This window comes from Neopsephotus bourkii, unplaced genomic scaffold (assembly GCF_033783945.1).
Source record: "Neopsephotus bourkii isolate Nb327-2 ecotype Australia unplaced genomic scaffold, CSIRO-AGI_Nbou_v1 NB_1244, whole genome shotgun sequence".
NCBI classification, from domain to species: Eukaryota; Metazoa; Chordata; class Aves; order Psittaciformes; family Psittacidae; genus Neopsephotus; species Neopsephotus bourkii.
Genome location: NW_026901729.1, coordinates 527,096 through 552,502, shown reverse-complemented (window position 1 = coordinate 552,502; position 25,407 = coordinate 527,096). Strand labels below are relative to the sequence as shown.

The following is a 25,407-nucleotide window of genomic DNA, read 5'->3' as shown; positions in this document are numbered from 1 at the left end:
TAGGTTTTCTACGATTGTCTGTAATCCTTTTTGTCCCTCTAAAGGAATAGGATATTGTTTCTGATTACCTACCTCATCTTTTCTTTTCAATCTGATCTTTAAGGGAGATATATCTAATCCTCCTCTGTTTCCCTTTTTCCCAAATGACCGGGTCTATCTTTTCCTCATCCTGTTCTGTTAGTTGAAACCAAATTTGATCCCCATAAGTTTTAATTTCTAACCCTAGTTGCATGACTAAATCTGTCCCTAGCAAATTGATTCCTGCTTCACAAATGTGTAACAATTGCCCTTGAATTGTTTCACTGTGTAAACTTCAGGGTAGTTTCTTCAAATATGGGAACTGAAAATCACTCCTGAAACAGTTAGCCTTTGGTTTGATGATTTCAATCCCTGAGGTATATAATTCAGCATGGCTCTGGCTGCCTCTGTATCTATTAAAAGGGCCACCTCCTCATCTTGAGGTCCTACCTCTAAATTTATCAAGGGGTCCCGGCTGAAACTCAGGTTGAGGGACCCTTGACTCCCTTATTGGCTGTCTTTGAACGTCATCAATGGGATCACCTTCTCCTCCTTTCTAAGTTTACGGCACTCGTGTTTAAAGTGTCTGCTCTTTCTGCATCTTGTGGCTGGGAGTGGAGTCGGTGGCCACTGCCACGATTTCCCCAGCCCCCGACTACTACTGCCTCCCCCTCTCGCACCACTAAGGCCCTGGCCCCTTCCCCTTGTCCAGGCCCCTCGGCCTCCTGAAGCCACAGGTTCTATATTCTCTTTTCCATTATTTGGTTCACCATGGACATCTTAATTTTTGCTTTTTATTTTTGTTTCTCCTTCTCTCGCTTTACAGAAACTTTTTGGGTTTCCCTTAGAAATTCCTCTAAGGGGCTTTCACTCCACTGGACTATTTTCTATACCTTTCTCCTAATGTCTGGCCAAGCCTTAGCTACAAAATGTACTCTTTACATCTCCCACTACTCTGAGAGCCCACTGCCATTATTTGCTAATCTCCTTTTATTGTATGGTTTCTGCACATTGGTGAACCACTAACCCGGTTCCTGCCCAAGTTTCCCACCTAAACCACCATCTTGTTGTCTTGTTCTGGCAGTTACGCTTGGTTAATGGCCGACTGCAAAACCAGTATCTGAATATTTCTTACATTGCCTCAGTGGTGGTTCTGCAGTCACCAGCCTCCTCAGCAGAAGGCGCTAGCGTGTTCAGTCCCGAGCTGCTCGCCACTTGACAACAGTGCAGTGTAAATGAGAACCCCCATCACATCCTGAGGGCAGCTGTTGTAACAAAACCATTGCCAAAAGAGTACTCTGAGGCCTTGTCGTGACCCTTCCATGAGACGTCAGCCAGCAGGAGATGAGTCTTCAGAGCAGGGGATGCATGTACAGGCTGCCTCAGCCATCCTCAGCACTGCATGACCCGGCACCAGCAGTACAGCAGTCTGTGCATCCCTCCCGCTCAGACCATTGTCATGACATTTGCACACGATGTGGGAAACAAACATGAAGAAGTTTGAGGAGGTCAGAAGTCTGAGGGAGAGACAGCTGGGAAACTGATTGCAGAGAGCAGACGGGCACTGCAGATGAGCGCGTGGATAGGTCTGTGCGAAAAAGAACCACAACAGTGAACGCAGATGCTTAGAGCAAATGTATTTTATTGGGCTGAAGCGGATCATGTTGTGGAGCTGCAGAAAGGATGGAGATACGTTCACATCTCAGACCACTGATCAGTGACAGGGAAAGAAGCTGCATTGGCCAGAGGATGCATCTGATCCCGCAGAGGGAAATTTCCAGGAATTTCCTTCAGGAAGCCCCTGAATGTCAGAATGAGGCGGATGCAGCTCCTGGTCATCTCTCTCCTGAAAGGAGAAACAGCAGACAAAAAGGGTAGACAGCTGCTTGGAAAGATTAAATCAAGAAAATGCCGCTAAACAGTGTTTTTCCGTGTGTGTACATAGCTATGTTTTTCACCTGATTACAGACATATGTGTGTGCCTTCATAAATGCACAGAGATTTTGTCTGTATGCCGACATACAATGTACATGACACCTACTGTAAGCCCAGCCAGCATTGCTAAACTCCTCTGGTCAGACTGCTAAGTTCTTTTCTGTGAGGACACCAAGTCTAGATTTTACCCACAGGATCTCTGAGCTGTTTGACTCAAGCTGCTGGCCTGGCTCCATCTCCTTGTTTTGTAGCACACGCCAGAGTCCTCAGACTTACCCTTACACTACTGCAGGGCACCGATCTGCTGCAGTATTCTGGGGAGGTTGCGGTCCACGTTCTGCAGGTCGGATAATCCTCCGATGCAGCATCTCCCAATGAAGACAACAGGCAGCTGAGCACAAAGCAATGCCACAGGTTAATCAGAAGAGCTGGTTGCTGAAGGCAGAGTGTGGGGAAAGGATTTGTCTCGGAAGCAGACTGTGCACCAGGGAGACCATCATTTATGAAATCCTCCTGTTCCCATGCCCAATTCCCGTCCCTCTGAAAACCGCTGCGAGACAAAAAGGGGCAGGGGAAGCCTCTGCATTTCAGAGAGGCTGCAGAAGGGTAAAAACACACTCTGGGTTAGTGCTGGAGATGTTCCGAGCACATGATCCCAGAGCAGCGAGCAAGCAGCTCCAAGTGCTGAGACCTGCATATGGACCACGCGTGTGCCCACGGCAGGTCCTCCAAGCATGCTCCCGGGTGCTTCCCAGCACGTGAAGGTGCTGGGTGGCATGTGCTGTCTCCCTAATGGCCACCGTCAAAGTCCCTTGGCCCTGCAAACTCACCTTGCTCGCTCAGCGCTTTCTCCACATACCCTTTCTCTGGCCTTTTGCTCTCCTCCTACCTCACAGCCCTGAAACAGCCTCTGCTGTTTTCCTGCCTCTGCTTGTCCCTTCTCCTGCCCACCTCATGGTGGCTGCCTGGCAGCAAGATGACAGCAATCAGTGTAACAAATGTAATGTAAACAAATGTAAAAACCAAATTAAACTCCAGCCTCTCCTGAAGGCCAGGAGCCATTCTGGATCCTTAGATCTGAGGCGTCTGAAGGGAAAGCTTTGCTGCAGAGGGAAGTGAACCACCGCTGACACCACCACAGCCATGGCTGCAAGCCAGGGAAGACAAAAAGAGATGGAAACACCGGCGGGACTAGAATTATTGAGACAGTAATAGCTCAGGGAGTGAAGACAAAAGACATGGGCCAGAACAGGCATAAAACAGCAAGGGGAAAAGGGTCAGTGGAAAATGGCAGCTCAGAAATGTGATAAACACATAGATGTATTGGCTTTCGCAAATCATAGGTGTGGTTATGTGGATGTAACTGTACCAGTTTTCAATAACAGAAACAAAGCTTGCTAAAGACACAGCATTAGACAACAAGTTAAAAAGGGCCAGAACTCTTGAGCAAAATGGAGTCACATAGCAAAAGAATTTGTAAGGGTAAAAGAAGGGGGGTCTTGATATAAGAAAAGCTAGTGCCTGAAAAACATAAGTACTTTTTAGCTTAACTCAGGTTGTAGAAAGAGAACAATGTTTATGCTGTAAGTCTGTGGCATGCAGTGTCTGCACTAAACATGAGTTAATTGTTTCACACTAGTCTTCTAAAGTATCTTTAGTTTTAAAGAACAATGTTTGTGTTGTAAGTCTGTGGTGAGATAACAGGATTTAGTGGCCCCACTAAACATGAATGAGTTATTTCACACCATCCTTCTACTTAGCAGTTACTTTAGAGACAGAGGGTCCCAAACATCTGCTAGCTTGGGATACTCCTTGTCTGCCCATCCTGCAATAAATTTTGCACGAAGGTCACACTGTTTTAAATCTTTGCCAGCTACCAGAGAAGTTACAGATCTGGCTGGTTTCAGCTAGCTGTGTGATTGCTGGGGCGTCCAACAGTGCCAAAGGTGAAAAGTACACTGTGAGGAAGCCTGCTTACTTCATCTTGAAGACCCCTACTCACAAGAGGAAGACTGCTTACTTCATCCTGACGACCTCTGCCCACAGTCACCGGAGAGCAGCGTGCAGACTCCAAGAGGAGGGGACTTATGTGATAATAAATTCCGGGAGTTAGTTACAATATACCCCGCCTATATGCAGGAATTAGGAATATGCATGTAACTAATGTGATAGTGAAAGTATATAAACCTGTAACAAATGCTAATCACTTGCAACTCTGGCTACGGTCATGCGCCCAGCGCTGTTGCTTTTGCTTCATTGACTTTGTCCCTCTATAAAACCTTGTTATCTTGCTTAGAGGAGTGAGTTCGTATTTCACAGAAAGCCTTTCCTTGTGTTGGAGGGGGTCGATGGCTGCCCTTAGTCTCGCCCTGGCAGGGGCAAATCCAGACGTGCCCACATGCTGCTGCCCCGTACCCACGCTCAGGACAGGGCCAGAGTCTCATGGAAGAGCTATGGCTCCCTCTGGTACCCCCTAAGAGGCTAAAACTGAGCCAGCAGTATCAGGCACAAGCAGGACACAGGCTTGAGTCCAAGAGCAAGCGCTCTACAGGAGGTACGCTGGTGCTTTGCAGTCCTTCAGGCAGGACAAACACTGGAACACCTCTGTCAGAGCCTGCAGCAGTCCTGCTGCACTGAAAGTAGCCTTCCAGTTCCGAGTTTTCCCTGGGCTGAGTCGAGCCACATGTCTGGAGGCACAACCGGTGCAGGAGAAATCTCCTTAAGCCCCAGTGGCGAGGCAGATCGCCAGCATGTCCCTTCTGTTTGGCCCCTGGGCATCGCTGGATGTTGTTCTCACTGGGGTGGACTGGGAAGTCAAAGCAAAACTGTGTTCATTCTGCAGAGGTGCAGGGACCACTGAGGGGTGGCTCCTGCCCTGCATGTGAGGGCTCAGGCAGGCAAAGCTCCGCACCTGCGGCTGCTGCGGTGAGGATGGGTGCTCACCTCGGCACCGAGCACTCGCCCTGCAGTAGCTACAGCGATGGGATGCACAGGGAGGGCAAAGCAAGGAACATCCTTTCCGGTGCAGCGGGCTGCAGCTTCTCCCCGTGATCCAGCAGGAAAAGCCGTGGGGAAAGAGCCCTCACCTCCACCTCTGCAGCCGCTGGCCAGGCTGTGGCCACTCTGGGATAGAGGATCAGCAAGTGCTGAGGAACAACCACTAGAACTTACGGTTCTGTGCCCTGTTCTTTGCTGCAGGTAATCCTGGACATCCTTGCGCTGGGTGATATCAACAACTTCCAGAGCTCCAGGCACGAAGTTGTACTGCTTGAACATCTCCTCGGCATTCCTGCAGTAACAGCAGCCTCTCTCTGTAAAGAGGGTTACTTTGTCACATCTGATCTTGTCCTCCACAAGCTTGTCAGCCATGCTGCTGCTTCAAGATGAGCAGGAATGCTGCCCTTCACCAGCACGTCCACAGGCAGAGGAGACTGCAGCAATCCCAGATCAAGACACTTATGAACTGCACAGCTTTTTCCTCCTCCAAACTCCTCCCCAGGAGTGTGTCACCAGTTCACCAAACTGATGACCAGCTCTTAAGTCAGCAACGCTTCTTTTCTTTTTTTTTTTTCCTCCCCAGTCAGGAAATAAGAGCCAAAAGAATTCAAACGGTGAATTCCAGAACTGAAAAAAAAAACCCAAGCCCAGACTGTTTCTTTTGCAGGCGCGTGTGTAAATGTGCTTAGGGAGAAGGTAAATGGAATCAAAGGGATTTAACACACATATTGTATGACTTAATTATGTACAGTTGTATAAACTGAACAGAAGAGAAAACCTTAAGGCTGCAGTCCTTCCTAGAATTGAAGCTGTACAAGACACAGTTGGGCAGCAAGCTTCACAGGGCTAAACTGTGCACACATATTTGATGCTGAGCTGTGGAGGTGAGGTTGCACCCACAAGTGAGAAGCTCGGTGGGACTGAGATTCCTGATGGCCACAGCACCACTGCTCAGGCAGAGCCTGTCTCCCATCACCAACACACAGGTGTCTTGTTCCAGGGGTGGCAATCACCATGTACAACATCTTACGCTGTTGCTGGACAGACTGGGTCTAATGTTTAGCTCATCTTCTGCTAAGATGCTTTCCCTGCTCTGGTTTCTGCTGAACTCGGTTGGTTAATTGCCTGGCAGTTTCCAGCATTTTCCATATGTTTAATTTGCACAGGACAATAGAGTATTCTGGACATCACCCAGCCCTAGTAGCTGCTCAGGGCAGGGTCACCCTGACATGGTTGCTCTGTGCCGTGTCCCCTCAGGGCTGGAATGTCTCCAGGGATGCAACCGAAACAAAACAAAGTATTTTCCTGATGCTTATAGATGGAGCCTTCTGCATTTTGGTTTCTCCCTGTTGCCTCTGGTCCTGGCACTGCTCTCTGCAGGGAAGATCCTGGCTCCATCATCCTCATTCCTCCATCATCCTCATTCCTCTTGCCCAAGTCTTCACGCACTTGGGCAAGACCCCCACCCCAAGCATCCTCTTCTCTGGTCTCACACTGGGGAGCATGGAACTGGTCCAACAAAGGCGAGAAATTCCCACAGGTATCTTGGGCCACCCGCCAAATAAGCAACCCACCCACATTTTAGCTGTTTAAAATAAGAAGGCTTGATACAGAAGGACAATAAAGGACATCAGCTTCTTATTTTCATGAGCCTGAAAGGGGAAAACCAGCAGCAGGGGCAAGGCTCTCAGTTTTTCAGCCTATCAATGTCGCATGTGACACGCAGGCTAAGCAGCGCTGCCCCTTTCCCAAACAGGGCTTCCCAAACTTAGTTTGCTGCAGCATCAGCATTGTGGAAGGGAACTTGCTCCTTTGTGCACCAATACGTGTTTTAACCTCAACACACGCCTTTGCAGTCCTCAGAATGCAAAACGGAGGCAGCTGGCTTTAGGGAGCTCCTTGTGCACCAGCACAGCCACAGCTTCTGCTCGGCCCTGGCCACGGCTGTGACAGTCCTGGGAAGCGTAACTTCTCCTCACCGCCAGCTTTCAGTATGATTTTTCTTCCTCTTACTCATGGGAAAACAGGAGGCTCCTGAGGCCAGATGCTCTTCCCAGAACTAGAAAACTGCAACTGGAACCATGCCTTGTACCGGCCACTGAAACCGTTTGCCTGCACGGGGCTTTGCGCACGGGCAGGCTCGGTGGTTATGCAGGGAACGTACGGCTGGATGCGTGGGGGTGCAGGGTGCGCGGGGTTGCGGGGTGGCGATGCTGAAACGCACTGGGGACGGTCAACAGGATGCGCGGGGAACACTCCTCGGGGATGCTGGGGGCTTGACCGGGGAACGCGCTGCGAGTTGAGTGGGGGCAATGCTGCCTGCCGGTGGAGGCTGCGCGCAGCTCTGCAGCCTGGGGACCGCGCATCCCTACCCTCCACCTTCCCTTTCCGCGTCCAGCCGTCTTGGGGTGCAGAGCAGAGAGTGACGGTGTCTTGTCCCGGGCTGAGCAACGGGTTCATGCCAAGGCCACGGAGGCAGCAGAGGTGCTGAAGGCTGAGATAACAAATCGCTATGATTAACAAACAATATTTGGGCTCGATTTGACTTCCCAGTGGGATCTAGGGACAGAAAAGGCCACTGAAATACACTGGCTGAGCAGTTTCCTTTGTCTCTTTCTCATGCGCTGAGACCCAAAGTTCCTGACCATACTCTTGCCCGGCACAGAGGTCATGGCTTGAGGCCATGTAATGTCTTCTTGACTCCATCCTTTGTCTCTTCCCTCTTCCTGTAATCACGACCAGTTTCAAAATTTACTTTCCCAGAAATACAGTGTGATGATTGTTTAGATGTGGGAAATAACCAATAAATCCTGTGCTCCTGCCAGGATTAGGCAAACCATTCATCACCCCCTTGTGCGGTCCGGGATACTGTCAGGCCACACTGCCATGGGTGACCCAGGGGAAAGCACAGGGGGACCTAGGGGATGCTATGAGCATCTTACAGCACTTTTTGTCCACCTTGACTCTGTGTCACTCCTTTACCTGTTTTTAGTTACCCAGATGTTTGCAGAGAGCGCCAAGCTGAGTGGTGTTGTCAACACACGTGAGAGAAGGGATAGGACCTTTAGGGACCTGGACAGAGTTGAGAGATGGACCAGTGCCAACCTCTTGAAGGTAACAACAAGGGCACGTACAGGGTCCTACACCTGGGCCAAGACAACCTCCCATATCAAAACAGGTTGGGGAAAGTTTGAGAGCTGCCCTGAGGAGGAGAACTACTTGTGGGTGCTGGGTGATGAGACACACCCCAAGAGCCAGCTTCAGTGTGTACTACAGCCCAGAACCCCCTAAGTGCTGGGCTGCACCCCCAGAGTGTGAGCAGCAGATCAAGGGAGGGGATTCTCCCCCTCTGCTGAGCTGTGGGGAGATCCCCCCCCCCCAATCCCCCAGTCCTGTGGCCAGGTCTGGGGCAACAACACAAGAGGGATGTGGAGCTGTTGGACCGAGTCCAGAGGAGGCCATGGAGATGCTGCAAGGGCTGGAGCAGCTCTGCTCTGCAGACAGGCTGAGAGCTGGGCTGAGTCAGCCTGGGGAAGAGAAGGTTCCTTGAGACCTTGTTGCGCTATTGAATACTTAAAAGAGTGCTTATAAGAAAGCTGGAGACAGAATCTTTAGTAGGGCCCGTAGCAATTACGCAAGGGGAACTGGTTCTAAACTATCAGAGGGGGGATTCAGACTAGGTAGAAAGAAGAAATTGTTTACACCGAGGGTGGTGAAACATTGGCACAGGTTGCCCAGAGAAGTGGTGCATCTGGAAAAGTCAAGGCTGGGTTGGATGGAGTTCGAGTCCCCTGGTCTGGTTGAAGGTGCTCCTGCCCATGGCTAGCAGGTTGGATGAGATGCCCTTTAAAGGCCCCTTCCAACCAAAAACATGCTGTGATTCTAATAAGCTACAAATATATTTCCAGTGTAATTCTCAGCTATTCTAATGTGCACGGGTAAATAATCACATGAGAATGACTAGAGAAAAGTTTTTATTTTGTAACAAAATTTTACATACTCAATCTGAAAACATGTACATTTAGCCAGGGTATATTAAAAATGCAACATTCAGGAGTTTCAATACATGCCTAATAAAATAGCTTTTCTTCCTCCTAACAGATTTTTCAGATCAAATACACCAAGACCTAAAAGACGATCACAGAGTTTTGTTTAGCTGTCGTGTGGGAAATGTTATCTGTGCAAAAGATTTCTATGTTAGTCTCTCGAGATTTTAGTGCTAGCATGGGACAAGCACACACATCTATAGGTGCAGTGAAAATCGTACAGTGCAACCTGCTATTCAAAAAATTGTCTTCTAAAAGTGGATTTCAAGAGTTAGCTCAATGTTAGTTTGATGCTTGGGCATCAAAACTCCACTTAAACCAAAGTCTGAACTATAATCCTAAACACTCCGAGACCTGCCTAGGGACACCAGAATTCAGTAATGGCCTCAGAGTGTGGGAGATGCTGGCACCAATGGAAGCCTTTTTCCTCAGACATTTTAATTTCTTAAAAACCACTTGATTAAATAACTTTTTTTTTTTTTTCCAGCTGGTTCCTGGTTTTTACTTTATACCAGAGTATAAAGGTGCTGAGTTTTTTTTATACCATAGCATTTTTTGCTTTATACCATGCAAAGATATTAATAAATACCAGACTCAGTACTGGCCTAATTCCTGACTGTGACAGATACAGTCCATGGTTTAGTGTGAGGTGTCCCCATCCACGGCAGGGAGGTTGGAACTAGATGATCTTAAGGTCCTTTCCAACCCTAGCTAATAATAATTTTATGATTCTAAGGCCTCTGCTAAAATAATAACCTTACTGACGGCAACTCACCAAGCATCAAAGCATCAGGATCTACTTTCAGTCACATTTATGAATGCTGAAGTATCCATTTAAAAAACACATTGAAGATAAACACTTTTCTAGGGAAAATCATCTTACAGATTAAAAACAAGAGTTTATAATAAGAAGTCTTCTAATAATTTCATTTTTTTCAGATGGTCTATGCCTGCCAGAACAGCACATCTGCACCTGATACAGGCAGCATTGTGGGGATACTCAGTAAAATGGCAAGCTGGTTTATCGTCTGAATAGTAAGAGATGCTCTTATTACTCATCCATAGAGTAGCATGCATTAATCTGTAAATAAATAATATTTTTACACTGGCTAGCTTCTCTGTATAAAACCTATAGTTACTACTGACTAAAATACATAATAGCAAAATACTTCTCTTGGTTGACTAGAAAGTGTTTGTATTTCCATTAATTTGTACTTCCATTTCTAGTTTTAAATGCCTATAAAACTTCATACAAAGTTAAAAGTATGACTTTGTTATTTGTTATCTATACAGAAATTACCGGCAACAGAGTAACTTGCGGCAAAAAACCTGGAAAAGCTTTCAAAGAGTTAAAAATTTAGGACTACATGCAATGCAGACAAATGTTCACGCAGATTTTGTACCAGTACAAGAAGTCAGTGCCAGACAAATAATCCATACTACTGACAATGCAGCTGGCTGCTGGTAGAAGCATGCGCTGCCACCAAGGATGCCATCAGGTGTCCAGGCAAGCTGCAGTTCAGCTGTATGCTCATTTTTGTTTATGAAATTATGCTCCAAAAACCTGCTTTATTTGCACACTCAGTTAATGTAGAGTTAAAACTTTTAAATTCTACTATGATAGGAAATTATCTTTTCCCATTTGAGTTCCATGTATATAACTTGCCTATTCTTTTTCTTTAATGTGTTCAGCTTTCTTTAGTGATCTTGAAAAAACAGTGTAATGCTCTGTATTTCACACTCACTATATGCAAGATGTAGATAAGTAGCCCTCATCTTTTTAAAGAACTTAGGGTCTCCAGACAGAAAGCAAATAGGAAAGGAAATACCCTCTCAAGCTCTGCAAATCATCACCAGGAAAAATAAAAAAACCAAAAAATCCCTATGACTCCAGCATGAAATCTGAAAAGAACGTTTTATTGAGAAAACGGTTCTGAAATATGAAAACCATTCTTATGAGAGAAAAAAGAAAAAGAAATCAGCTCCAGCAATTTTCTGTTCCATCTTCATCTCCCAGCAGCAGTTTTCAGGCACATTTGAGGCGATCTGCTGTGGGCATTGTGGAAACACTAAGTAATTTTCCAGTCTCTTTTCTTTGTCTTTCTTGGTTAAGACTACATAACAAAAAGCAGAATCATAAGTACCAGAATTATAATGAAGCATTTAGCTCCTTGATAAAGATTTCATTTACAGAAAAGTACCTATGCTCAGACAGGCACCCCTGTGCAAAGGCTGGGCTCATTTTGTCTTTAATATTACTACATTCTTATAAGCTACTGGTATAACAAATTAATGATTTAATTCAAGAAAACTCCCAACAGCATCTACAAGGGTCATGATAACATTGAGCATTTCTCTGTTATATCCAAGAAAGAACTCACACAGCCACAAAAGATAACCAGGGTTATCTCACACAGCACAGCTTATGAACACAGGATGACAATTCAGTTCAAACAGAGCCCCCATTGGGAAGGGTAGAGCTCAAAGTCACATCAAAAGCCGATGTTCCTCCTCAGACTGGCGAACCCATAAGGGTCGCCTCCTCCACAACCAGCAAATCTGACATCAGTGCTGTCAGCCCTGATGGGGGTACCTGGGATTATGAGACCCACTATTCCCAAAAAAGTCACCAAGGCCAGTGAGTTTTTTCCCACCGAAGCCATGCAAAGCTATCAACTCCCTTCCCTTTTGGTCCAGTCCCTACCAATACCATGTCAATATGCTCCAAGTGGACTTGGTTCTCCCTGAATCTTTTCCTCATGGGGAAAACCACAATATGTACACGCTAACAAAGGTGTTCTACAGGTTATTAAAACAGACCGTCTTCTCCTATTCATTGAAAGGAAACACTGTTTCAATTTATAGATATTTGGGAAGTAATAGATAATACATTGATACATAGGCATTCTTCTGGAATTAAAATATCTACTCATACAACAGTAGGAGTTCTGTAAAAGGAGTTAGAGAGTTACCTTGAAGTAGAAAATGAATCATAACTAAAACCGTAAGTATGTCATTAGTTCATGCCAAGTCATGATTAGTTCATGCCAAGGCCATGGAGGCAGCAGAGGTGCTGAAGGCTGTGATAACAAATTGCTATGAGTAAGAAGCAATTTTTTGGTTTGATTTGACTTTCCAGTGGGATCTGGGGGCAGGAAAGGGCACTGAAATACACTGGGTGAGCAGTTTCCTTTGCCTCCTTCTCATGCACAAACTGATGAGACCCAAAGTGTCCAACCAGGGCTCTTGCCTGGTGCTGAGGTGAGAAGCATGGATAGAGGTCATGCAACACCTTCCTGCTCCAGCTCTCTGCTGCATCCGTGTCCTACAGGATCCAACTGTTCATGGCTTGCACCAGCCTAAAACCACATTAATTGCTACCAACAGGAATTAAACCATCCATCCCATCCAGGTAACTACAAACAGATAAAAGGGGTGACACAGAGTCAAGGTGGTCAACAAATGCTGTAAGATGCTCATAGCATCCCCTAGGTCCCCTTGTGCTTTCCCCTGGGTCACCCATGCCAGTGTGGCCTGACGGTATCCCTGACCACACAAGGGGGTGATGAATGGCTTGCCTAATCCTGGCAGGAACACAACATTTACATGTCTAGACAATTCTCACACTATATTTCTGGGAAAGTAAGTTTTAAAACTCTGATGGTGATTATAGGAAGAGGGCTGACAGCTTTGCATGGCTTTGGTGGGAAAAAACTCACTGGCCCTGGTGACTTTTTTGGAAATAGTGGGTCTCATAATCCCAGGTATCCCCATCAGGGCTGACAGCACTGATGTCAGATTTGCTGGTTGTGGAGGAGGAGACCCTTACAGGTTCGCCAGTCTGAGGAGGAATATCAGCTTTTGATGTGACTTTGAGCTCTACCCTTCCCAATGGGGGCTCTCTTTGAACTGAATTGTCATCCTGTGTTCATAAGCTGTGCTGTGTGAGATAACCCTGGTTATCTTTTGTGGCTGTGTGGGTTCTTTCTTGGATATAACAGAGAAATCCTCAATGCTATCATGACTCCTGTAGGTGCTCTTGAGATATGGCCTGATCAGCATCAGTGTGGCCAGCAGGATCAGGGCAGAGATGATCCCCCTGTACTGAGGAGGCCACATCTTAAATCCTGTGTTCAGTTCTGGGCCCCTCACTACAAGGAAGACATCGAGATGCTTCGAGTCCAGAGACAGGCAACGGAGCTGGTGAAGGGCAATGGAGCACAAGTGTGATGAGGAACAGCTGAGGGAACTGGGGGGGGTTTAACTGGGAGAAGAGAAGGCTCAGGGGGGACTTCATCGTTCTCTACAGCTACCTGAAAGGAGGTTGTAGTGAGGTGGGGGTCTGCCTCTTCTCCAAAGTAACAAGCTACAGGACAAGCTAGAGGACAGCCTCAACCTGCACCAGGGGAGGTTTAGACTAGATATTAGGGACAATTTCTTCACAGAGATGGTGTTCAGGCACTGGAACAGGCGGTCCGGGACAGTGGTAGAGTCACCATCCCTGGAAGTGTTCAAGAAATTGTATAGACAAAGCCCTCAGTGACATGGTTTAGTGGTGGCCTTGGCAGTGCTGGGGTAATGGATGGACTTGATAAGCTTAAAGGTCTTTTCCAACCTTGTTGATTCTATGATACTATGATTGTTTCTAAAACACACAGTTACAGTGTAGCTCTATGGAGAGGATGCAGAAGGTGTCACAGGCATGTGTTCAGGGAGTTGCACATCAATTTATATGAAAGAGGTGCCCTTTGGATACAGGTGGAGTAGAACCCATTGGAGTTGTTCCAGGACAGCCTGGCCTTTGGAAAGGGGTTTTGCTGCACGTCAGCTCGCATGTCACCCTGCTGAGGCAAAGATGCCAGGGAGAGGTGACATTGTTACTCCAACTGAGACACTGCCCCACCTGCACCCAGTGTTTGCTTTGCATCAATTGACCTCCACGGTGGTCAATATTTGCTTATAAAGGCTTCCGCTTTCTGTCATTTCTGAGTGATCCCTTCCTTCTCTTGGTTATGCATTCACACAAGACCCATACTCTAATATGGCCAAAAAACTTCACTGAGGACTTGTTGCTTTTAGCACTATGGTGGGGATTAACTGAATTAATCAAAAAGTCCTATAAGAAAAAAACCCTTAAACATATGGTATTTTATTTTTAGAAACAAACCCACCAAATTTTCGCTGAAATGCTAATGAAGGAAAAAAAAACAATTCCATAATTAGCTGGGGTTTGAGGGGAGCTAAATTTAAATAAAATCAAAATATCTGCTCAGGTCTGCCTCTTACCATCACATGCTATCCCATTTGCTTTCCATGGTATATAACACATGTGAGTCTTGCATTTCTTCATAAAATTATTTCTCATAGCAATGCCCCATGTAAGATCAGGAGGGAATCACAGCAACAGCCACTATTAGAAAAGGTGTGAATGTAACCTGCTCAAGTCCTTTCCTGACCTGCCAAGTTCATGATATGGACATGAATGTACCTGTATTTGCTTAGAAAAACATCACCCAGTCAGATGCTGGGTGTTAGATACAACTGGCGTTCCCCAAGGTTCACCACAACTGAGGCCAGTTCTGTTTAATATCTTTGTCAATAGTCTGGACAAGGGGATTGAGTGCACCCTCAGTAAATTTGCTGATGACACCAGGCTGGGTGGGAGTGTTGATCAGCTGCAGGATAGGAAGGCTCCGCACAGGGATCTGTACAAGCTGGATAGATGGGCTGTGGCCAATGGTATGAGGTTCAACTAGGCAAAGTGCTGGGTCATGCACTAGGGTCAAAACAACCCACTGCAATGCTCCAGGTCTGGGGAACAGTGGCTGGAAAAGGACCTGGGGATGATGATTGATGGAGCTGAACATGAGCCAGCTTGTGTCCAGGTAGCCAAGAAGGTCAACAGCATCCTCACCTGTATCAGAAATAGCGTGGCCAGCAGGGCAAGGGCAGTGATGTTCCCCCTATACTGGGCACTGGTGAGGCCGCACCTCAAATCCTGGGGTCAGTTCTGGGTCTGTCGCTACAAGAGAGACATTGAGGTGCTGGATCAGGTCCAGAGAAGGGTGACAGAGCTGGTGAAGGGCCTGGAGCACAAATGTGATGAGCAACGGCTGAGGGAACTGCGGCTGTTCAGCCCGGAGAAGGCTCAGGGTACATTGGCACTCTCAATTACCTGAAAGGAGGTTGTAGTGAGGTGGGGGTCGGTCCTGGAGGTATTTAACAGATATGTAGACATGGCACTAAGGAGCATGGTTTAGTGGTGGCCTTGACGCTGATGGGTTAGTGGTTGAACTGTGTGGTCTTGAGGGTCTTTTCCATACTGAACAATTATTTAATTCCATGAATCTAAAATTCTGTGACAGATTAAGCATCATTTTGGGTAGTCAATCTGAAGCATCTGTTTATGCAAGCTGCTGACTGATAGTCCTTGAGGGTAGAAATCTCCTGTTTAGTAGCTGGTATGTATTAGTGCTTACTAATACAACACCTACCATTTTATAAAAATGTAGATAAAAGATGGAAAAATATCTCTTTGGTTTCTAGCCCCATTGCTGAGATTTGCTGCATGAAGAGCTCAGCTAAGGCAGTGAAGGCATTGCTAGATCACTGACTTGCTCCAACAACTCCACGTCCTTCTTGTGTTTTGTGGGGGAGTGTCTCTTCAGAGCACAGTAGAGGGGGAGCATCCCCTCCCTTGACCTGCTGCTGATGCTCTGGGGATGCAGCCCAGCACACAGGGGAGATTTGGGCTCAAGTGAGCATTGAAGCTAGGTCATGGGGAGTGTCTTGTCACCCGACACCAAGTCGTTCTCCTCAAGTCTGCTCCATCCAGTCTCCCAAATTTCTCATTTCTTTATCTGCACTCCAGAGCACTACCCTGTGTGCTTTGTAAATGAGCAGCAGGATCTTAAGGGCAAGTTGATGGACCACAGGTGGTCCCCAGGGTAGAGCAGCAGTCCCCATAGCAGTGCTTGTGGCACTGCTGCATTGTTGGAGGTGCCCAGCTAGCATCCCCCAGATAATGAAATAGTGAAGACTCAGGATTGCAAAGTTAACATTTTACTGAACTTTAATTGATACAGAACAAATAGGAAAGTTAACATTTCACTGAACTTCAATTGATATAGAATAGGCAACAATGGCTCAAGTGTTTATTAACAAAACACCCCAAGATATTTCACGCACAGAGTCTTAATGTAGTTTATATGGAAACAATTTGAAAAGTTGTAAAATACTCTCAAAGTCAGAAATGTGGACTCACAGCCTTGTTTTAAGCCTTCATGTTCCCAAATACTGTCCTCCCTTCACCAATTTCATATCCCTCCACAAAAGGTGGTCATGGAATTGCTAGCCACATCCATCCCCCATCAGGTACAGAAACAAAGGACAGTAAAATTATAAAGAGAACTATAAGGTAGCCGTAAGTCTTTGCACGAATCACAGTTACTGTCTGGAACAACTGCTTGTAGCATTACTATTTTTAAAAACAAGCGAAGTTACCATATCAACACAGTAACCCAATTTCTGTTTGAAACCTACTGAAGTAGGCTGCCTCCACCACTTGCCTGTTTTACCCTTCCAAATTATCTGAATATCACTTTTTTTTTTTTTGTCTGATAAATGGCAAGGTAGACTGCAGAGTTAAAAGCAGTCAAGTGAGCTCTTTCAAGTGACAGTGTAGAGCGCACGTACAACTTAAAAGAAGAACTTACTTCTGGTGCAGTTCTTCTCCCTCAAGTTCCAGCAAGACTGGAAACCAACCCTCTTAAGCTGTGTTTTTTCAGCCTAAAGGAAAGGGCTATTGCCTCCCTTTCAACCATGCAATTTTTATATAAAATGTAGTGAAATTCACAGTTTTCACACAGAAGATGTGGACAATTGACTCTCCTCTACATTAATCATTTGCTTCCGGTTTGTGGTAGTGTAACCCCAGCCAAGATGCCAGAATAGGCAATGTTTGTTTCTGAGTAAGCAGGCCAGTTTTGCAGGAAAGGCAATTGTTCAGTCAGAGGCCCTGCTTCTGTAGGCTCCCAGCATTCACTCAACTCACCAATAGGTAGACTTACAGCACTATTTTGCAATACACATGCTGCAGGATGTACTTGCAAGGCTTCAGAAATGCCCGTGCAAATGAACAAAACCTTCAATTAAGACCCTTACAGTAGCTTGCCAAGTCTGGTGACAACATGCAGTATCAGACCTCTGAAGCAGTACTAACCTCCAACTGCAACACATATGCAGCCTATAAATCAGAATATTCATGTGAATGCTAGTCTATGGCAAAAGGTAGGGGGGGGACTAAAATCAATTAACTGCACTGAGTCCCAGTTATAGAGTGATGGTAGTAGCAGTGATTACAATATATCGAAACAGTTGTAGCAGTATCATCATGTCCTGTAGCAGCCAATAGTATCAGATCCAGGCACACGGGAGTACCAAACTGCCAAAATGTGTCCCAGTATCAGGAACTGCATGTTGTTTTAACCTGAACAGCCACTTCATTTCTAGGTTGAAAGCAAACCAGTCAGTGAAGCTGCAGCATAACTGCCATGATTTTAACAGTTCCTGGGCATGACTGTATGTACATGCTCAGGACAACATATCCAGTTGTTAAACCCAGGTGGATGCAGCTCTAGGCAGGAACCAAGAAGTGTTCTCTTCATTTTGCTATTTGAAATGTGAAGTTGAAAACAACTATACTAATACAATGGCCTTAAAGTCAACATGGTCTCAAGAAAGTAATAAAAACCACTGGCAAGCTACTTTGCTTGCTATTCACAACATCTTTGAACTCACAGTTTAAGGCAAAATTTCCATTGCTTTCATTTACCTGAATACATGTTTTCTGGCAATAAAACATTTTCTTGTTTACAGTGATACATAACAGGTTGTTTTTTTCTTTCTTTTTTGTTTTTTTTTTTTAATGCCGGAGATAAAGTCTGTTAGCAATACTTGCAAAATTTGGCAAAAGTCCAAAATCAGATTTCCACATGTAATGCTTCGCTTTTCCATTGGCAACATTTTGAAAAGACAAACACAGGAAGACACCAAAGATTTTGCTCAATTGTAACCAAACAACCTGTGACATAATATGATAAGGTAAGCAATGGTTTCACATCAAGCAATGGTTTTACATCAGGCAATGGTTTCACATCAAGCAATGGTTTCACATCAAAATAAACCAAAAAACTGCATGAAATGCAAGTTTGTGCTCTTTGGTGATCACAGTATTTTATAGTTAAATACATTCATTCTTTGTTGTATTCCTGGTATCCAGGACAAAAATCTTTAAAATATATTTCATGTAGCAATATGCCATTTGCATATCTCTCTTCAAAAATATTTTTTGAATGATAATTATTCAGTAATAATAATTATCCCCAAATAATAGTATATAAATAGGTAACCTACATGTTTAATTTTATAATCTTGCCCCAAAACTATACATCTCTTTCATTTTGTAAATTATCAACTTTCTCAATATGATTAAAGCTGATAAACTATTGAAATGGAATGTTCTCATCTTCTATGACAGAAGTAGGAATCTTACAAGAAAAACCTACAGCAACACTTGTCAGTTGTTTTAACCTGAGCATCTGGCCTAGTAGAGTAGCAGCTGTTTTTTTTTCCCATCACACATGCTCACATTCACACATTCTTGCACACACAAGAGCAGAAGCATACACTTCCAGACACAAGCAATGTATACATAGGCCATGTAGTGCTTCCCAGGTGCTTCAGCAAAGCGGAAAGCAATGTAGCTAATAATTTAAGCTACACTAAATATACTCAATCAAATACCTTAAGGCAATCACCGCAAAAGCGGGTTTAAGTTGCAGGGGTGAGTTTCTGTTGTAACAAAATGGGCCATATACAGCACATACACATGCTTCTTTAACCCTCCAAAACAATGTGATTTCTTTTTTAAAAGTATTTTGCGCAAATTTCTAAACCTTCAACAATTTAAGGCAAAGACTTTCCATTAACTAAAAGGTCAGAACCCAGCCTTGTATTTGCCCCAAAACAATTCAATTTGCTACAATATTTTCTTATAAGTGCAGAACTTCATAGTAGAAGTACTTATTCCCCAGCATCTACTGATAAAATTATTTAAAATAAACAAACATAAATCTTACTTATTCCCCAGCATCTACTGATAAAATTATTTAAAATAAACAAACATAAATCTTACTTATTCCCCAGCATCTACTGATAAAATTATTTAAAATAAACAAACATAAATCTTAAAGCTTCAAATATGCATATAGCTACAACAAGTAAAGTAGTTAACTTAAGAGACTTGTTTAATGCAGAAGTTTGATACTATTTTTTAAAATCTTAGAACAACTAATCTTAGATTTTATAGAAATAAGCTTCGGTTCAGTCACATGTCCTGCTCAAAGTGGAGGACTAATGTCATCCTTAGGCTTGAGTTCATCGAATTCCATTATCAGTCTCTTGATGTGAGACAGCTTGTCGTGGAGATACTCGCATCTCCTCTTCTGTTCATGGTAGCTGGGATGAGACTGTAAAGATAAAAAGAAAACTAGGACATGAAAACATTTCTGCAGAAGAGTTCAGTATTTCATGTCCTTTGCTTAAAAAAAGACTTGGGCCAGTCTCAGTGGCTACCACATCCCACAAGTCTGCTGTTACACATACCTGTGCTAACTCCTGGTACTCTTGTTTAACTTCTTCATGAAGTACCTTCAAATAAAAAGAAAATTAACAACATTTCACTACTAGCAGAAAATGTAAATTTACATAAAATACTAAAAATATACTCAGTTTCACTCAAGATATTTTCTTAGTTGTGAACCACCGCTCTTCTGCATTGCAAAAATAAACGCACAGCCCCCCCGTATCACCCAAGATCTGAAATTAAACCTGTAATTAGGCAACAAAAAGAGCACGTGTTTCAAGATGCCCTTTCAGAAGTTGCTCGCACAGTTGCTCAAACAGGTGGAGTCTCAGGGCTGAACAGCCTTTTGCAGAGTTTTCTCAAGTGTCAAAACCCAAAGCTAATCCACGCACCGTCAGAACACATATGCAAATTCTTCAAGTTTTCCCTTTGTCTGATTGCACAGAACAAGGGTTTTTAAAATAACTCAAAAATGCACGCGCAACCTGGTCAACAAAAGCCAATCAAATCCTCAGTGCACACAGAACTGAAGAACTCTCATATTAAACGTGCGGAATTTGTATGTCCAAACCAGAGCAGTCCAGGCTGGAGATCCAGAATATCAGATTTTTAAACTCCTCTGCTAAAATCATAGCTAGGATCAGCTACCTGTAAGATGGGTAAGTTGTGGATGCAGATTTAGATAAATGCCTAAAATCATGGGGAAGAGAGGGCCAGGGAAAGCTCTGGGATTATTGATTATTCCAGTCTTCTTCCCCATCTGTCCTACAGCACTCCGTCGCCTTGCCTGGATGCTGAGGTGGTCTGCAAAGTCTGAGCCAGTCTGGTAGTTCCAGCTCTGTGGTCAGTTACCCAGTCTCAGACACTGAACCTGGCAAGTCTTTTAAAACTACATCTGTAAATAGATAAATGTATGAGGGATCTGCCTGTGCTGAAAATGTGGACTTTTGGAAGGGATAAGAGGAAGGTGAAACACTTTCATCCTTCTTTACCTTATATTCTTTGGACCCTGGAGGAAAATGTTTCTGTCGTTCATCAAAATTCTTGAATCTCCTAGTGATACTCTCTATCCAAGCATGCAAAATCCTGTATTCACCATACTCTGCATAGAAGTCTTCCTTGTAACTCTCGCGTTGCTCTTTTGAGATGATACGTGTGTATTTCCTAATGGAAAAACAAGCACACATGAAATTTTCCCCCAAGGACATAGTGAATATCAAGCCTAGATACTCAAGCTTTAAGTAAATCAGCTGACTGCTTCTATATGTAAGCAGACATGCTCCAAGATAATTTATTTAGGTAATTGTAGAAATCTATCATATTTTTGTGACATTTGCTAATATTTTACTTTTGAGGGTTTTTATTCAGAAGCTACACAAGAAGAAAGCATAGCACACTTACAAAACATTAGCAATCATTCAAATATAGAATGACTAATAAATGCACCAGCTTCAATGAAAGAAGAGAAACTGCTAGATTATAATCTCTTTCTATGAAGGTTAATTAAGTTACATTTACTTTTGAAAATTCATTTAATTACATTTTTCATTTTTTGAAGGGTTTGATTTAAGGAGTTGGATGCACTTAGATTTTTGGCTACATTTGTGCTTATAAGTAACAGTAAAGCATAACTAATGATAAAATCTGATTATTTTATTGAACACCAGTTCCATTGCTTCCATTTAACTGAGGCACTTGGTGAAATCAGAATGAAAACTTGAAATCTTGCATGGAGCCTTTTTTCATTTTGTTTTGGCTTTAGTTGGTTGGTTGGGTTTTTGTAGGGTTGTTGGGTTTTTTTTGGGGGGGAGGGGGTGGGGGTAATTTTTTTTTACTTTCAGAAATGGCTATTGGCTTCCATTCTAGTGGAACATGTCCCTGCTCGTGGCTGAGGAGTTGAAAGTAGCTGGTCTTCAAGTTCCCTTCCAACTCAAACTATTCTATGATTCTACAATCCACCTTTAATATCAGATTATATCAAATAACCATATCCCTTACTCCTCAGTATCACTGTCCTCCACTGATGGAGAAAAAGACAGCAAAAAGCTGAACCTGCTCACTTTCACCCAGCAGAGGCTGGGAATTTTGATTTCTCAGACTAAAACATGAAGTACTGAACTGCTTCTCTGCAGTGCCAGACTTGCTTTCAATTTTCCCAAGGAGCACCACTAACTGTATTAAGTATGAAACAGGATGCTACCATGTTGTCTGCTACCATGCTGTCTACTACCATGCTGTCTACCTTAAAGCAGACAGAAAATGCACCAAAGTTCAAATTCTACAGACAGGCCTCACCTCCCTTGCTGATGTGATGTTACACCTCTGAGAGAAGCTGTTGTACTGGCAATTCTGAGTGTTTTAAGAGACCAACAAAATTGTCCCCCCTCCTCTGTACTGTAAATATGACAAGGGGATTCAATGCTCCTGCTTAGGCCCATGCTGCGAAATTGCACAGCTGGGAAGTGGCAGACTTCTCCTGGCTTTACCTATCATGGCGCTCATTTTAGCTCTGAGCATTGAAGGCCTGTCAAAAGTTCAAACTAAGCCTTTCAATAGAGAAAAGAGGTTTATATTGGCCCTCACTGCGCCAACTCCCTCTCCTCCCTGCCTCCAAAAAAATAAATTAAAAAAAAAAAAAAAAGCATTTCATAGAAATTCAGGTTCCACTGTCCAAGTTATTCCACTGCAGCCTCCTTCAGGTTTCACTTTTTTAAAAATGGTCACCCATAAAACAGTAGGGAAGAAGTTCAGACATTGGGCATTTGCAAAAGGTATTTCTCTGTTTTACAACAGTAAAGAAGAATCCTCCTGGCAGAGAAGTTTTAACATTCTAAAAAAGCATTTAGGCAATCAAATGATTCTGTTATTAGAGCTATTTCATTTACAGCAAGTTCTTTTAATACTTGTCATGGATAAAAATATTTTTTTATATAGGAGGTAAATTTTAACTTTCGGGAATGCTAATATGATAGAATCATAGAATAGCCAGGGTTGGAAGGGCCTTAAGATCATCAAGTTCCTACCCCTGCCATGGGCAGGGACACCTTGCTCTAAACCATATCACCCAAGGCCTCATCCAACCTTGAACACTGCCAGGGATGGAGCATTCACAACCTCCCCTGGGCAACCTATTCCAGTGCCTCACCACACTAACAGGAAAGAATTTCCTCTTGTTAAGGAACTAAAATTAAACTTACTGCAAAGTCCTTCTATAACTTTATAGACTTCATTGCACCAGTCGTTGTAGAGACATAACATTTCACAGTTAAGTTTAATGCATTTTTATCTTGCTTTGTAGTAAAAATTAAGCTGCTGAAATTTAAAATCTGAATTGAGGGTTTTTTATTTATTTTTCTTTAGCTTTTTGGTCTGCAATTCTGTGGAGAAATCTGATATTCTGCTGTAGCTTCAAGTTAGTCAGTGGCCATTTTATATTAAAGCTTTAGTAAAACTTTTGATGGTTAACTCTCTTAAGATTATATACAGGCTTTGTCGTGTTGGACTTTAAAGCTTGCCTTCTTCCCTCCCAACCTTTCCAGCTTAGGCGCACAGAGCAGTGAAAACACAAAAAAGATGTTCAAATTTATGTATTGAGTATTTTAGCATTCAGCTTTCCTTCTGTATTGCCTCACATCTAAAAAGAAAACAGTGCAGGTTCATATTCCTTTTTAGTGTGTTCTTGAAGAAGAATTAAATTAAATGTTTTAAGTTGTCTTCTAAAGTATGTTAAAAACTATTTTCAGCACATTCTACAAGGGATAACAACCTCAGACCTTAAAACTCACAGGTACTCAAGGAAAGCAGTAGGGTGATTTAAAGGAACTTATTATTCTAAAATTATATTTTGTTAATTTTTCAATTTTGTAGCTAAATGAGAGCTTTTATACGTGATTTTTCAACTGTTTCCATGAATGGCAAGAGAGTTAATTATGATTTTACTCACGTTAAGTAGTCTGGTTGTTCAGTTGTTGGTAAAGGAGGATATGCGGAGGCAGTGACAGTTTCTTGAACTCCTACAGAAAAGCAGAATATGACACTTGTGGTAAGTAGATTTTTAATACAACCAAACAGTACCAACCTGATGGGCCTGAAAAAAAACTTTACAGCTTTATTCTCACAGCGAGTTACTTGGAATAATCTCTATATGTTAATAACAGAGCCCATACAACTTTCTCCACAGTAGGCCGTACCACAGTTCAGAAAATAGCATAGCTACTTTGTTTTACAGGATTTGTGCTTTCGCAATATTAACAGCTTTTCTTATTTGAAGACATGCAGCATCTGCACAGTAATTCAAGTTATGCATCAACAGATGTAGCTGTGCACAAGACAACAGCATGATACGTAAATATATGTGTCCTGGGTTCAGCTATAGCAGCCATTTTTCTCCTCCTTAGTAGCTGGTGCAATGTTGTGTTTTTGACTTTCAGCCTGGGAACAGCGCTGATAACACCGGTGTTTTCAGTTGTTGCTCAATAATGTTTACTCTGACCAAGGACTTTCTGAGTCTCATGCTCTGCCAGGGAGGAGGGGAAGCCAGGAGGAAGCAGAGACAGGACACCTGACCCAAACTAGCCACTGAGGTATTCCATACCACAACCTGTCATGCCCAGTATATAAACTGGGGGCAGTTAACTGGAAGGGATTGCTACTCAGGTCAGGCTGGGTATCACTCAGCAGGTGGTGAGCAGTTATATTCTCCTCCCTTGTTATTCCCCTTATCATTATTATTATTGGTGGTAGCAGCAGGGGTTTGTGTTACACCTTAGTTACTGGACTGTGCTTATCTCAACCTGTGGGAGTCACATTCTTTTGATTCTCCTCCCCATCCCTCCGGGAGCAGGGGGAGGAAGAAGGAGGGGAGTGTGTAAGCAAGAAGCTGCTTGGTTCCAAGTTACTGGCTGGGCTTCAACCACAACAGCATGTATTTTTATATACACGTATATACCTATCTATCTCAACATCCAGGTTCCAGCAAGAAATGCAGTAGAAAGCTAAAGTTCTTTTCATGTCATGTTTTTATCCCTTCATCCCTGCCAATTACAGATAACCAAAATTACATTTAATTTCAACACTATTCTAAGCAGGAAAGTCAGTATCATTGTATATGGGTTGCTGGCATTCAGGCTTCAACGACCTGCAATAAAGACTTCACCAGGGCTACCCATATAGTAGTTAGGAAAAGAAGTTTATTCACCTGAATCAAAACAGAAGGATTCTTCCAGCTTGACAGTTTCTTTTTTTCTAATGTCTTTCTCATTCTTGCGCACACTCCCAGTGTCCTGCATTTTGCTTTTGTCCTTCTCCTTCTGTTTTTTTACTTTTTCAGGATTTTGGTACCACATTGCATACTTCTCTCTTGCAGACTTGAAAGACTTCACCCGCATCACAGCTGGTGCTTGGGTACTCGAAGGAGTCTGAGAGGTGTTTTTTTGTTGCTGGCTCTCACAGATGCTACTGTAATTTTGGCTGAAGCTGTTCACCAGCAAGTTGTTTGTCCCCCGACCATCAGAGGTGCTGGGGGAGCTGGAACTGATGGGCTGAGGAAGGTTGTAAGTGGAAGGGAGTGTAGGAGGCAGTGGCCGAGGAGGAGTAGTAATGGTGGCTGCAGGGGTTACAAGCAGTGGATGGGCAGTAGTGGCTTTCTCGCTGGAGGCCTGCAAGAGGCCACTGGATGCTGGCTGGACTTGACTGTTCAGGCGAGATATCCTCTTCGTCTTCATCAGAGGATCGAAATATTTGTAACTCAAAAGTGGTTTCTGTGAT

At 43.8% G+C, this 25,407-nt stretch overlaps 2 protein-coding genes across 4 annotated transcripts in view; both read right to left on the bottom strand.

Moving 5' to 3' along the window:
* Positions 1-1,643: 1,643 nt before the first annotated feature.
* LOC133218308 (glutaredoxin-1-like) lies at positions 1,644-5,466 on the bottom strand. 3 transcript variants are annotated; one of them, XM_061364641.1, is made up of 3 exons: positions 5,125-5,465; positions 2,230-2,388; positions 1,644-1,864 (listed from the first exon to the last, which is right to left on the bottom strand). In XM_061364641.1, exons 1-3 carry the CDS (start codon positions 5,320-5,322, stop codon positions 1,733-1,735), a joined length of 489 nt encoding a protein of 162 aa, XP_061220625.1. In that variant the 5' UTR covers positions 5,323-5,465; the 3' UTR covers positions 1,644-1,732. The 3 variants fall into 3 exon arrangements, with proteins under 3 accessions (XP_061220625.1, XP_061220626.1, XP_061220627.1); XM_061364643.1 differs by having other exon boundaries at positions 1,751-1,864; positions 2,230-2,344; positions 5,125-5,458; XM_061364642.1 differs by lacking the exon at positions 2,230-2,388 and having other exon boundaries at positions 5,125-5,466.
* A 13,835-nt stretch (positions 5,467-19,301) lies between these two features.
* The window catches only part of ELL2 (elongation factor for RNA polymerase II 2), a 30,358-nt gene continuing 24,252 nt past the window's right edge, over positions 19,302-25,407 (bottom strand). The window contains 5 exon segments of the mRNA XM_061364640.1: positions 19,302-19,525; positions 19,662-19,706; positions 20,634-20,805; positions 23,585-23,654; positions 24,806-25,400. Of these exon segments, the coding sequence (XP_061220624.1) occupies positions 19,397-19,525; positions 19,662-19,706; positions 20,634-20,805; positions 23,585-23,654; positions 24,806-25,400 (1,011 nt within the window). The 3' untranslated portion in view covers positions 19,302-19,396.

Coding starts and splice junctions, on each gene's coding strand:
- LOC133218308 (XM_061364641.1), bottom strand. CDS start 5,322: ATGGCTGACAAGCTTGTGGAGGACAAGATCAGATGTGACAAAGTAACC. Junction 2,389..5,124: donor AAAGAACAGGGCACAGAACC/GTAAGTTCTAGT, acceptor CTCTGCCTTCAG/CAACCAGCTCTTCTGATTAA. Junction 1,865..2,229: donor TGCCCTGCAGTAGTGTAAGG/GTAAGTCTGAGG, acceptor TTCTCCTTTCAG/GAGAGAGATGACCAGGAGCT.